Source organism: Castor canadensis, chromosome 1, assembly GCF_047511655.1.
Source record: "Castor canadensis chromosome 1, mCasCan1.hap1v2, whole genome shotgun sequence".
Classification (NCBI taxonomy): domain Eukaryota; kingdom Metazoa; phylum Chordata; class Mammalia; order Rodentia; family Castoridae; genus Castor; species Castor canadensis.
Genome location: NC_133386.1, coordinates 81,030,321 through 81,045,113, shown reverse-complemented (window position 1 = coordinate 81,045,113; position 14,793 = coordinate 81,030,321). Strand labels below are relative to the sequence as shown.

Genomic DNA, 14,793 nt, shown 5'->3' with positions numbered 1-14,793 from the left:
GAGGTTAAACACGGAAGGGCTACATGTTTTGAAGGTACAGATTTTAAAACGAAAGGACCACTGGAAACGGCATTGTAACTGAGACTGGAAAAGAACCAATCCAGGCCCAGCGTGGACACCGCAGGCGGCTTCCTCCTCCCAGGCCGCTGCAGCTGATTTTGGGAAGCAGCTTCATTGGCTCTCACCCTCCCCACGGCCTCCTCAGCCCTTCTTTCGCATGCGCAAAACGAGCATCAGCCTTTCGGCCTTTTCGCCGCCTTCCCCGCCCCCCGAATTCCCACTTCCTATTGGTCCATCCCACCGGGCAGCCTCTCTGACCCGGCCAATGTGGAAGCCGTGTCGGGTGCTCCGCCCCCTTTGCCGGCAGCGTGGGATTGCAGTGTCTGCGAGCCCCGGCAGCAAGAGGGGATGGCGGCTGCGGCAGTGACTGCTGGTGGGCTCTGGAGGCTCCGTGTCGCCGGAGCAGGGGGACACTGGCGTTGGCTGCGTAGTGCCGCGGGACGAGCGCGGGACTTCCTGCAACCTGCTTCCGCTGGCGAAGATGTGGCCCAGAGGCGGGAGGTGGCTCACTTCACGTTCCAGCCCGACCCCGAGTCCCGGGAGTACGGTGAGTCCCGGGGCTGCCCCGTCCCTTCCCGCTGCAGCCCGCAGATCTCCCGCGTCCCGGCTCGGTCTCCTCTTCAGAGGGCTTGCAGCCTCTGGAAGGCCTGAGGTGCAGAGCTGGTGCCCAAGGAACGCCTCCCTTTCTCGGGTCTCCTTCCAGCTTTCCCACCCTAGGCCCCAGGCGTTGTTACAGCTTGTCGGGGACTGGGCACCTCTCTTTAGGCATTTCAAAGGAAGAGTTTTTTCTTTTCTTTTTATTGCTTTAGTTTTTGCTTGAGGTAGGTAAGAATAAACCCAGGGGCCAAGTAACTGAATTGATTTTCCCCAAGGTCATAGAACGGGTTCTTCTTAAGAGATGGGAAAGAATCCAGGTTTTCTATCTGAGTCTAACTCTGAGTCCGTGCCCAGGGTCAGCCTCAGACCACCATCCTGATAGTCCACCTCGTACATACCTGGGATTACACCTGTAGGCCACCATGCCCAGTTTATCCCCATTTTTGAATGAAGAAACTGAGACACAAAAGATTAAGCTTCTATGTTTAGACGTTTGAACTTGCTGTGGAGCCACATTTCTTTCTCAAGAAGTCTGGCTCGGTCTGGTTGCAAAGTGCACTCCTACCCATTCTATTATACTGTTACATTATTCAGATCCGCTCCAGTTTCCTCACACAGCGCTTTGCCCCGCAAAGCTGTTCTTCCCAGAAGACAATGCTTCTTTTGTGCCTCATTCCAGTTGCTACTGTCCTTCACTTTCATTGTAATGTACCCACCTTCAATTTCTTCTGCATATTTATTGATCACCTGGGAAGTTGATTCATAGTTTTACTTTTTCTTATTTTTGGCCACACTGGGATTTGAACTCAGGGCCTCACACTTTCTAGGCAAGTGCTCTTACCGCTTGAGCCACTTTGCCAGCCCTCTTTTGTGTGAGATTTTTTTTGAGATAGGGTCTGGAGAACTATTTGCCTGGGCTGGCATCGAACCGCAATCCTGCTGATTTCTGCCTCCTGAGTAGATAGGGTCACAGGTGTGAGCCACTGGAGCCTGGCTTTCATTTTTCTTTTGTTATCATTTTGGAGATTTCAGCATTCTAGAGGCAACATTGCCCAGGTGTTATAAGCTGTAGTTCTTGACCAGTGCGTGCATGAATTTGATTCTCCTCTTCACAGTTTTCATTGTGCCATGGGCCAAGCTTATTAGCCTTAGATAGTTTTATTTGCCTTATTTGTACTGCTTCAGAGGATTGTGAGGACCCAGTGAGATAATCCATGAGCTAATCCATGGTGCCTGGTATCTGTGGTACTAGAATTAATCTTCCTAAGTAGGGGAGAAAAGAAGGTTGCCAGCACAGAGTGATGGTCCATAAATATTGATAGAATTCACTTCACAGAATTCCCATAATAGCCCTATACATTAGATATTGTCCCTGTTTTTATAGAGGAGGGAACTGAATGTCAGTAGTTTGAGTAACTTGCTCAAAGTCACACAGAGAGTAAATAATTTAACAGGTTCTAGGCCAGGTCTGCCTTAGTGTTTGCTCTCTTTATTATACTGTGTTGCTCCCCAAAGTAATACGTCCTGGCCTCTCTATGTTCCCAGTTTCAGGCATTCTGTGTATGCATTCATTCTATGTATCTTTATTTTCTTCTGGATGTCAGACTCTGCTAGATGCTACGGATATGCTTGTGGCTGTGGCCTTATGGATTTGAAGTCTCGTGCAGAAAATAGCAAACAAATGCAAGGCTGGCAAGGCTCCTAAGAGGACATAATATTTACCAAGCTTTCAGGAAGGTGTATTTAAGAAGGTGAGAAGGGGGTACCAGGTAGAGGAATCAGTGTGTGAAGGTTCTGAGTGGCGGGGAGCTTGGATAGTAGAACAGAGAGAAGACTTCAGTGGTGAGCGTTGAGGACAGTGGTGCAAAGTGGGACTGTTGAGGTGGCTGGGGATGGGATCAAGTCAGACCTTGTGGACATGGTGAGGAGTGGGATTATTGCAGTGCAGTCAGGGGTCTTTGGAGGGTTTGGAACAGGGGAGTAACATGATGTGGTTTGTTTTTTAGAACTTCATTTACAGTAGATATTTTGAAAATGACTTGGAGGGATGAAATAGTAGATACCAGGAAGGAGTTTCCTGGAATAGGAAACAGGTGATGAGCTCTGGAAATAAGACCTGGTGGTGCTAGATTTTAAGGTATATTGTAGAAGAAATCTATTTGAAAGTAGAATTCGATGGACTAGATGTGCTCAATGCATAGAAGGAAGGTATCAAGGATACTTCTTTGGTGTCTGGTTTGGGCATCTGGTTGAGGGTAGCGCTATTTGTTAAGATGGGAAAGACTGGGGATCAGATATCAAAAGTTCAGTTTTGTGATTGCTAAATTAGAAAATCCCAAGACACCCAAGTAGAGAACTGGTGATTGTTGGATAGGGAAGTCAGAAGATTAGAGGCAAGATCTGTATTGAAGATAAATACGTGGGAGTTACCCGCATGTCTTCATGATGGACTAGAGGACAAGGCAGCAAAAGGAAGGCAGGTACCATGGCAGAAGTTACCTACTGCTCTGAGATGGGGCAACCCAGAGATTTTAGCCACAGTCTCTTCAACTTTAAAGCTTTGATACTCTCAATTTTGGCCTTAGGCGGCCCCCTCCCCTTCATGTACTGTCTACTTTCTTCCTTTTCATAGATATGCAGTATACACTACCACCTTAAGAGACAATTGTAAAGCTGGGCATGGTGGCACATGCCTGAATCTTAGTATTGTGAGGCAGAGGAAGGAGGATGGAGAGTTCGAGGCCAGCCTGGACTACATAGTGAGTTTGAAGCCAGTCTGGGACCATAGGAAGACTCTGTCTTGCTGCCCCACACCCCCCAAAAAAAGAGGCAATTGAATTTATAGGCCCTTCATTTACTTTTTCTGTTGTTTTGTTTTGTTTTAGGTTCTGGAGATTGAACCTAGGGCCTCATATATTCTAGACAAGCTTTGTACCACTAAGCTATAGTCTTAGCCCATTCTTTTATGTTGTAGTTCTGCCCCAATGTTAGGATTCATTCTGAATTTTACCTTGAGGGTAGACACTGGAATATCCTTTAACAGGAATTAGAATGGGATAAAGGTACATACTTGGCAAATATAAACAAGGTCCTTAAGAAGAGGGAAGAAATGAAGTCCTTAAGAAGCGGGTTGGAAAAGTTTTGTTGGAGCAAACAGCTAGTTCCTTAGGCATCTTTCACAGTGTGATTAATGTGAGATTACGTGAGATGCCATTCACTCATCATGTTCCAGGGGCATACACTATTTCAGGTATGTGTCAGGCTCTGCTAGAGGCTGCAGATTGCAACAGGAACAAGAGGAGGAAGTGCTGTAACCCACAGGTCTGTGCCGAGAAGGAGGCAGTGCAAAGGAGGACCAGTGCTGAATGTGTTGGCAGAACCTTCATTTCCTGAAAGTAGGCCCTAATTTTCTGTATCATAGCTGTGTATTTTTGTTTGTTTGGGACTAAGCCTAGTCCCAAACAAACTCACTGTCAGCCTGCCCACTGTTGGTGTTATTTTTTTCTGGAGACTACTCCTTTGCATCTTCTCTCTCAAGCACCATAGCTCTGTGGAAGGCTTCTCTATCCCCTAAACACTACTGCTTAGGAGTAGTTATTAAACACCTACTCCACCAGACTGTGCAGTCTCACCTCCTCCCCAGTCCCCTTCCTTTTTAGTTTGTCTTCCAATCGGGACAGTGGTAGATTTTTTTCCTCCTGCCTCAGTCTCCTGAGTACTGAAATTACAGGCCTGTACCACCATGCCCAATTTAGCTTGTATTCTTTTTTGTTTGTTTGTTTCCTTGATTTCAATTCTTTTAGCCTTATTTTTAAAATCATGTTATTATTATATTAGGGGTGCAATGTGACATTTATAAAAGTTCTTACAATGTATCATAGTTGAATTCACCTCTTCCGTCATTCTTATTTATCCTTCTCCCATCCTGAAATAGTTTCAGTATGTCTCATTTTTCCATTTTCATCCATGAGTATATAATATTTCACTACGTTCACCCTCTTACACCCTTTCCTTATATCCTCCCCCCTCTCACTGTTGCCAACCCCAGGCAGGACCTGTTTTACCTTCCTGTTCTCTGTTTTGAAGAAAAGGCATTTTTGTTTAAGATAGCTACACAGGGATTTTCATGTATATATGTATTATAGCCCAAATTGGTTCACTCCTCTATTTTTCTCTTTTTAACCTTAGTCACCTTCTTGCGGTGATTTCAACAGGTTTAAAAATTCTGTATTCATTCTTGTATAGAAAGTACATCAACTATATTTACCTTCTTACCTTGCTTCTTTTATCCTCCCTCTCCTGTTAGTGACCTCCCTTTAGCGTAACCTGGTTTTTATAATGTTGCTTACATTTATATTGTGTCTATCTCCCACATGTAAGAGAAAACATGTGGCCTTTTTCTTTCTGAACCTGGCTTACCTCACTTAACATGAAGTCCTCCAATTGTATCAACTTACTTTCAAACCACATGGTTTTATTTTTCCTTACGGCTGAATAAAACTCATATTATCACATTTTCTTAATCTGTTCATCATTTGTAGGGCATCTGAATTGTTTCCATAGCGTAGCTGTTGTGAATAGTGCTGCAGTACTGCAGTAAACATGGGTGTACAGGTGCTTTTGTTGTAGGCTGACTCACATTCCTTCAGGTATATCCCTCGAGTGGTATTGCTGGATCATATGGAAGTTCTATTTTTAGTTTTTTGAGGGTCCTCCATACTGTTTTCCATAGTGGCTGTACTAATTTACATTCCCACCAGGAGTGTATGAGGGTTCCTTTTTCTCCCCGATTGTATTTATGTATCACACTTACTGATTTGTGTATGTTGAACCATCCTTTCAGAATTTTTGCCGTGATCTTTATTATTTCTTTCTGTCTAGTAACTGGGGATTTGGCTTATCTTTGTTTCTTAATACACTGAGGTGCATCATTAGGTTATTTGACATCTTTCTCGTTTATTTATTTACTTTTTGGTGTGTGTTTGAACTTAGTGCTTCACACTTGCAAAGCAGTTGCTCTACAGCTTGAGCCATACCTTCAGTCCATTTTGCTCTGGTTATTTTGAAGATGGGGGTCTCAGGAACTATTTGCTTAGGCTGACCTGGAACCAAAGTCCTCCTGATCTCAGCCTCCCAAAGCTAGGATTATAGATGTGAACCACCACTATCCAGCTGATAGGTCTTATTTTTCAATGTAGGTGCTCAAAGCTATAAGATTTTACAAGTGGGCTTATTTTACCATGACAGTAGACTATTGGAGGATAAATAATTCTCAGGAAAACACATATTTAAAAACACCTACCCTGTGAATAATGTGATTTCTTACCATCTCACTCACATATCATGCTGCAGCTTTAGAAAGAATTAAAAGTAGTTGTTGCTGTATGCACATGTAACTCTGAAGTTACGATGTTTCTCAATTCTTTATCTGAACTCTATCAGAGAGAGACTTACTGTGCCATTTAGAATAATGCTAAAGGTCAATTAAAAGTGGTCATTTATAACTTTTAAAAGCATAGTGCAGAAAAGCAATCGAAAAACCTAAAAATTTGAATCTAATTGGTAAAATACCCAGTAGTGAAGTATAGTTTGTGCCTTCATATGGAAATATAACTTTTAAAACCCTTATTTGTAAATTATTTCATAGAAGATGAGTAAATTCTTTGTGGTGTTGAGAAATAAATTCTGGACTTATTTTGTGCAATTTTTATTAAAACTTTGCTTTTCTTCTACTAAAAACTTGCTGAGCAGCAACATGATAAGATGTGGTAGGAAGACTGGAGGTAGAACTCAGGGATATAGCCTTCCTAGCATGAAGCCCTAGGTTTGTTTCCCAGCACTGCGTTTAGTCCCTAGCACCACAAAACACACAGACAAACAATCAGTCTTGGAGGCATTCAGTATTAGTTCAAATGGTCAGCAGACTTAAAATTCATACCAGCTTACATGTTTAGATATTTTTTTCTTCCTAGATTCTTGACTATGAAAATCCTAGTGGACAAATAAGTGAACTATCTTATGAAATGTGAGGAATAGGAGAAAAAGTGGGAATTCATTGTGATTAGGAAAAGAGTTTACCCTAAACCATTATCCTTAATAAGTAATTTAAGAATATTTGTAGAATGGAGAGAGATTTACAGAAAGAGATTACAAAGTAATCACGATGTTTGGTGTGATTATGTGTCCTTTGACATGGATGATACAACAGTACTTTCCTGAATAAATTCTTATTTTCTTTACCAGGAAAGAGTATACACAGGCTAATCTGGCCACACGGGCAGTAGGGCAGTTCTGATAGAGGATTCACAAGACATGAAGCTTGGGCATTCAGCACTGTTGATGGGATCAGAGACATTTGAGGCCAAGTGGCAGAATGTGGTGGAAGGATGGCATCGGTCAGAGTCTGCTGAGGTCAGGCTGGGCTAGGGAAGAGGATGGAACTCCAGGGAAGGATAAGTGACTAATGTCTCATGGGCATTGGAAGCAGTTGTACAATAGAAGCAGTTGTGATCCACACTGGGAATTAGGCCTTGTTTTTTGAGTCACACTAGGTTACTGAAGACCATGGAGGTAGATGAACAGTGGCCAGGGCAAGTATCAGTTTAAGACGACCCCCCCACTGGATAGATTAAACATAAGGTGAGTACTGGGTTTCTGGATCAGAAGATCGAGGGAGATGCCTGTCTGTGTTCTGGGTAGTGCTTTTGGAGAGGAGTTGGCTTAAAGCTCTGTGATGACTGGGCTCTGGGCAGCACGTAGGCTGCAATCAAGGCTCTCCAGTCATGCTGTTACCCAACTGCAACACTTGAACTCTTTCTGACAAAGCCTTGCTGTACTATTTACATAATGCTCAGGTCAAGAGGAAGGACATGGACCAAGTCCAGAATCTTTATGCAGCACTTGCTATGTCAGGCACTGTTGTGAGTATTTTATGTGTATTTCTCCATTTATTCCTCCCAAAAATCAACTTAGGGAGACAGGCATTGGCTTGCAGAGGTTCTACTTAAGCAGTAAGACAGTAGGAAGGACTGAGTCTGACATGTTTAAACATGCGATTCTGGTGTTCTCCAAACATTAGCAATCTTGGACACTAAAGTTTATCTTCCTTAGTGTTTTATGGGCCATGACCATCTATTGTTGATGACACTTGTCCCAGATAACTCTCACTCTGGCTCTCTCTTGCACCTTTTCTAACTTTTCATAGCTTTTATTGTTTACACACATTTCATCTTTTGATTATATATTACATGTCTTCTTTGTTTTTTGCAAAAACTTGTTTACAAATTGTTTAGGATGTGTTAAGTTTTGCCTTATCGACAAGCTTCTGGAATTCTGTATTGCTTTATTGTAAATAATCCAGTAAATTCATATGATATATTCTATATTTTCCTTTTATTTTTTTCAGTGTACATGTTGGTAATAACTCTACCACTGAGCTACATCCCCGCCCTCCTGTACCTTTCTTTCTACTTTGACTTTAATCAAGCTGTAATCAACTGTTAAGAAACTGGTAACATATTCTACAATGTATGAAATGATATTTCTTTTGCTTTCCACAGGGCAAACTCAGAAAATGAATCTTTTTCAGTCAATAACAAGTGCCTTGGATAACTCATTGGCCAAAGATCCTACTGCAGGTAAACTTCATTCGTGCAACCACGGTAGCTGTGTTAGTTCCAGAATGGAAGATTTGGTTGGAATATTTCTCTAGAGTATAATGGTTAACATTACATATACTGAAACTTTTTAAAGATTTTGATCAAATGATTAAGGCTAAATGATAGAATTGATTGCAATATGAAGACATTTTTAATTCACTCATTACGAGTTTCATGTAATGTCAACATTAAGTTAACTTCATAGTATGTGTGGTCCTAATATGATATTAATACCTTCTGGATTAATACCTACTGTGTACTCCTGTATCTCTAGCATAGAGAAACACAGAGAACACCACTTCAGATACTTAGTCATGACATGAAGATTTGATTTCTCTACTTTTTTCACTTTTTTTACTTTGTCATTCAATTTATAAGACTTTTGTGGAAAAATAATGTTAGCATTTATAAATAATTTCATAGGCAGCTTAATTTTCATCTTTTAAATGATTGATATAAAAATAGTCTTGCTCTGTTTTCTAAATTTGGTTGGCTTAACTTTGTACATGCACACATGTGTGTATATATATATGTACATATCTATCTAGCTATCTAGCTATCATCTATCTATCTATTAGTAAATGTTGGGATTCCACTTTAGAATTCTTTGCTTTCAGGTGAAGTGAGAAGCAGGTTATTTTTCACGAGGAAGTGAGAGGTAGACTAGACAATGGTTAGACTTGATTTGTGTTGAATGCTCTGAGAATGACAGAATAAGATGCATGACACATAGATGAGGGTTATTTTCTCAAAGTCCATGAAACCATTAGGTGCATTCGTGGGACCAGAGTTCAGCTCTGAGTACCTCTAGCTTTATTTTCCTGGACTTAACTGTAAAGCTCCTTTCAATTTCCAGTCACCCAATCTTTCCCTTGTTCACTATGTCCTACTGTACTTGTCTTCTTTCTGTTTCACGCAGTTCAAGTCCCTTTCTTATTTGAAACCCTTCCCTTAGCTCCTCAGTTGGCTCTGACTGTATACTATGATAAGAAATCTGTTGAGCTGGGAGCCTGGAGTATGTCACAGTTTTACTGCTAACTGTCTGCCTCTACAATTTCTCTGGCCTCATTTTCTTCATGGGTAAATCACAGTGAGATTTTAGATTGTGGTACTGTCTCAGCCAGACGTTATTTCAATCCCCTCCATCTTCTCATTCTTTTAGTAGTGTCTGGAGGAATTTTGGTTGTCACAACTGTGTGTGTGTGTGTGTGTGTGTGTGATAGGGCAGCTGTCATCCAGTGGGTAGAAACCAGGGGTGCTGCTGTATGTGTACAATGTACAGGAAAGGCCCTATAACAAAAGAATTATCCTGTGCAAAATGTCAATAATGTTGAACTGAGAAGCCTTGATCTATGGTCTATTTCTGTTTTATGATTTAAAACATAACCATTTAAATTATTTGTTTCTTCTGCCTAGTATTATTTAGGAATTTTTAAATAAAACGTGTTCTTTAATTAAACATTGTCTTTCAGTAATATTTGGTGAAGACGTTGCCTTTGGTGGAGTCTTTAGATGCACTGTTGGCTTGCGAGACAAATACGGTAAGTTAATATCTATATGAACAGTAGTCCTGCAAAACTTTTACTTAAAAATCTTGAAAATATAAAACATGCCTGTTAAATTGCCATGTTCTTATTGCATGGATTGGTTCCTTTTCCTGCAAAGTCCTATGACGCAGGTTTCTCAATGTTTTCTAACTCTAGCCTTCTCTGATGTAGCTCATATTATACCTGTGATATGGTAGAGATTCCAAAATAATTTTGCTAACTCTATTGTGTCATTTATCTATCCAAGACCCTTTGGTATCTTACTGCTAATGACCTTAGCCAATTTCCGTTCCATTGCCTCTCGTTCAAGATTCTGCCCGTTGGTCCTTGTTAATTGTTTGCATGTTTTGTTGGGGGAAGAGAGATTTATTTTTTAAAAAATTGGCTCATGTGATTGTGAGGGCTGGCAAGTGTTTAGGGCAAGCTGGTATGCTGGAACCTCAGGCAGGGTTTCTGTGTTTCAGTCTTGAGGCCAAATTCCTTTTGAAGCGGAAATCTTAATCTTTCCTCTTTAAGTCTTAAATGGATTGGATGAGGCCCACTCACATTGTGGGTAATCTGCTTTACTCAAAGCTATTAATTTAAAAGTCAATCACATCTAAAAAATACCTTCACAGCAACATCTAGACCTGTGTTTGACCAAAAACTGGGTGTTTTGACCTGACCAAATTAACATAAAATTAATCACTCCTCCCCTTCTACCTCTTTCATCCCAGTGGCTCTGAGCTTTTCGCCTGATAGGTGATTTATGTTTATCTTGTTGACTTTTATTCATTTCCTTTGTCTCCTTGGACATAGAATCATCTGAATACATTTTGGCCCATCCTCTTAACTCCTACCCCTTTGATTTGCTAAAAAGTACTTTTACATTCTTTACTGTTAAGGATGCCTTTGACGTGGTTTTGACATTTTATTTCTTCTCTCACTTTTGTCTAGAAGTCAGCAAAGCAATTGTATTTAAGGTTAAGAGGAGCTGACATCTCCTTTGCTCCTGTCCTCTCATGCTCAGTTGGTACACTGGGTGAGGACTGAGGGTCTTAAAGAGGTTTTAGTTTTGTTTTTAAATTGTCCTCTCTTTCCCTACTGCTTCTGTGGTTATGTTGTATTTAAATACAAGAAACCATGCTGTATTCCATTTTCCTTACTTTCAGCCTGTTCTTTTCTCTTCTAGTCATAACAAATTGAGTTTCTGGGTCCAGCCCTTCTGATTTCTTCTGGCTATCCATTGTAAGAGGTATTCAGAGTTGAAATAGTTGGTCAAAAGTTTATAAGATTACTCTCCTGTTTATCCAGATTCCTTTAGATTTTTTTCTTTGGTTTAGAACTGGGCTTTGAATTCAGGGCTTTGTGCTTGTGAGGCAGGCACTCTCCCACTTGAGCCATGCCTATAGCCCTTTTTGCTATTGTTATTTTGAGGTCTCACTTTTTATCCAGACTGACCTGGAACATGATCCAACTATTTGACGCTCCCTGTGTGGCTGGAATGACAGTGCATGCCACCACACCCTGTTTTTTCCATTGATATGGGATCTTGGGAACTTTTTTGTCTGGAGTTGGCCTGGATCCTCCCTGATCTCAGTCTCCCAGATAGCTAGGATTATAGGTGTGAGCCACTGTGTTTGGCTAGATTCTTTTAGATCTTAAAAAAAAAAAAATTTAAAAACTTTTATACATTTTATTTACAAAGTAATGCATATGCATTGTAGAATATTTTGGGAAGACTGAAAGCCATAAAGGAGAACATAAAATTTTTTCATTATCTAGAGATAACCTAGAGGAAACCACTGTACATATTTTGGTATTTCTGGACCATATTTGAATATGTTTGTGCACTTTAATATTTAAAGGGCAGCATTATACTTTGTTTTCTTTTTTAACAGATCTTGTTTGAAGCTTAGGGTGGCCTTGAATTCACTATGTAGCTCATGGTGGTAATCTGAAAATCATAGTCCTTGTGCTGCAGACTCCTCAGTGCTGGGATTATAGGCATGTACCACCACACCCGGATGAATTATACTTTCTTAGCTTAGTCTTTTCTCTGTCTGGTGTGGCAGTGATTCTCCTGAGGACGGACTGTCTTGCTTGATGCAGTGTGGTAGCCTGCGTGTGCTCGTTTGAGCCAATGAGCCCTCTGTCCTCACTCATGGCGCTTTTCTTATTATATCCAGCCTGCCTAGGGTATTTCATCCACATCACCTGCTCCTCACACGCTAGCAATTTCTGGGATTTCTTTTTTTTTTTTTCTTTTTGTTTGTTTTTGCATTATTGGGGATTGAACCCAGTGCTTCACTTGCTTGGTAGGCAAGTGCTCTACCTCTTGAATTATACCACTAGCCTTTTTATTTATTTATTTATTTTTTGAGATGGGCTCTCAAGCTAACTTTGCTGGGCTGGTCTCAAACTCTTGATCCTCCTGTTTCTGTTTCCCTAGTAGTTGACATTATAAACATTCATGACCAGGTTCAGCATGCAACTTCTGAATTTCTGTCTTTAATCCTGACCTGTATCTTGAGATGCAGATCTGTAAATTCACTATTTCACTACATAGCTGTACCTCAGTGTCCCCGCAGTCATATAAAAGGCAGCTTTTCCAAAGCTAAATTCATTACAACCACCCAGTGAATCCTTTGGTGAATATATCACCACTCATTTAGGTACACAAGCCAGAAACCCAGGGTTTCCTTGTGTCTTCTTATTCTCCATGCCCAGTCAGTCCTGAAATTTTATCTTCATAGTTTGTCTTTAATGTGGTCTCTCCATTCTTAATACCCTGATACAGGGTGATTTCATTTCTTTTCTTAGCAATCACCCTTCCTTTGGTCTTGCCCTCCCTCAGTCCATTCCCTACTTTGCTGCAAGATTATTCTAAAACACACATTGCTTAGCAGGACACGCAGAAGACTTTAAGATCTAGCTAGCTGTCTGACTGTATCACTGTATTCTTTATGAATTTTGAATTGCTGGATGCTTCTCCTAAGGTCTGCATCATTGTGCACATCTGTCTGGATCTCTGCCTCTCATCTGGTTACCTGGCAAACTCTTATTTCGCCTTCAGAAGGTTTCCCTGTGAAGTTTTTCCTGACTCTCCAAGCAAACTCAGATACTATTTTATTATTGGTTAGATTGTATCTAACATCTTGCAAATTATACCGTAATTATTTCCCTGTCATTTTCCCTACCAGACAGCTTCAAAAGCAGCAGATCTTTAATTATTTTGGTTTGTCTAATCTAAAAAAAAAAAAAAAAAAAAACCAGATTTCCTCTCCAAATAAACTAAAATAGGGAGAAACTAACTTGAGAAAAGATTCATTCTTAGAGGGCACCTGCATATTTATGTCCATGCATCAGGGGGCTGAGCAAATTTTAATGGCTAATTCACTCTTTTTGCCTTACTGTCAGTAGCTGCTGTGAATTTTTTTTACAGTAGCTTGAGGATTTTGAATTCAAAACTTTAAAAATTACAACTTGATCAAGATGGATAATTAAGTTACCATTACTCTCTAATGAGCAAGTGAGCTTCTGTTTTCAGAAGATAAAGGAATGGTGACCGGAAATGTCTATTAAAGTTTTTTTTTTGCATATTTTAAAAAATCTCATGCATATCTCAGTCATGGTACAAAATGAAACAGAAGAAAAATATATAAAACCTGACTTCTAAAACATATTTCTTTTTTCCTTTATAATCTTTGCTCTTTTTAGTGTAGGTTGGGAATTTTTAGTTCTACAGAAGCATGTCTGTTTAGCATTCTTTTTCTAAGTTAAAAGAATTTATGTTTAAAAGAACTAAAAAATTTTAATGATTTAGTTGAATGCATTGCATAAAATTATTAGCAAAGAAAACTTTGTGAGGGGGGAGGAGCCTTGCTTCCCTGAACTTGAGTGTGGAGTAAGAAGGGATCCTGGTCGGTAGGTGGCAGTCTGTGCTTTGTCATGAGACCATGCTTTGGCTGTGTACCAGAACTCAGGAAATATTGCAAAGCATTTAATATCCCGTCAGAAGGCAGAATTGGAAGGACTGCAGGTTTGCTGACATAATATTTGAAAGCTGAAAAATGCTTAATATGAAAATGAAAGAATTGCATAATTAGATGCTATGCCATCAAAGAGGGAGACAGCTATTTGCATTCCAGTTGATCCAAATGAATGTGGGTTTAGCACCGCTAAACTGCTTCCCCATGCCTTCCATTATTTTGTTCTATCAGAGGACAGGGAAGGAGTACTAACGTGAGTGTCTTGAAAATGAAGAAGAATAGAGTATGCTGAACAATTCATTGTGTACCAATGTCAGTGTTAATCTCTTTAAGTATTGGATCCGTTGATCGGAGCAACAGTTGGGGCTTGGGGAATTTTAGGGAAGCAGAGAGAGGGAGAGGGGAGCTTGTTAGTAGATCTGTAGGGCATGTGTGATTTTGTGTTCAGTGTTCATTTATACAGCACAATCTGCCCTCACTACTGTCAATTTCTGTATGAAGGTGTGTGTGTGTGTGTATATGTGTGTGTGTGTATGTGTGTGTTCAAGAAAGACTGGGGTGTGTCAGGTTCAAGGTGTATTTATATTAACACTATTTTATACTGATATAAACATTGTTGGGCCGTGGTTCTTAGACTGTATTTGGCCCACTGGACAGCAGGAACTTAAGTGAGAAAGGTAACAGTACAGAACTTGCTGAATGAGTCTATAGGCCTGAACATCTGCCTATTCCCAGGCCCTACCCTTTTTCCATTGCTATATTCATTCCTTTACACCACAAGTGTGGCTGTCATAGTAGTTTGGGTTACTACTATAACCATTTGCTTTGTTCTGTAAACAGCACAGAAATTGTATAACCAGATACTTTAGCATGGTGAAGTCAGAAAGGAAAACTAGGAGAGGCGTGTGGTGAAGGCAAATTTTCATCTGCAATATGCCAGTATTTGGGAAGTGACATTGG

At 40.4% G+C, this 14,793-nt stretch overlaps 1 protein-coding gene across 5 annotated transcripts in view; it reads left to right on the top strand.

Moving 5' to 3' along the window:
• Positions 1 to 349: 349 nt before the first annotated feature.
• Bckdhb (branched chain keto acid dehydrogenase E1 subunit beta) overlaps positions 350 to 14,793 on the top strand; it is a 184,720-nt gene continuing 170,276 nt past the window's right edge. The window contains exons 1-3 of one of the 5 annotated variants that reach the window (XM_074079108.1): positions 350 to 607; positions 8,217 to 8,294; positions 9,788 to 9,856. In XM_074079108.1, coding sequence (XP_073935209.1) covers positions 409 to 607; positions 8,217 to 8,294; positions 9,788 to 9,856 — 346 coding nt within the window. In that variant the 5' untranslated portion in view covers positions 350 to 408. The remainder of the gene's footprint in view (positions 608 to 8,216; positions 8,295 to 9,787; positions 9,857 to 14,793) is intronic. The other 4 variants (XM_074079101.1, XR_012449745.1, XM_074079087.1 and 1 more) reach the window with 4 other exon arrangements.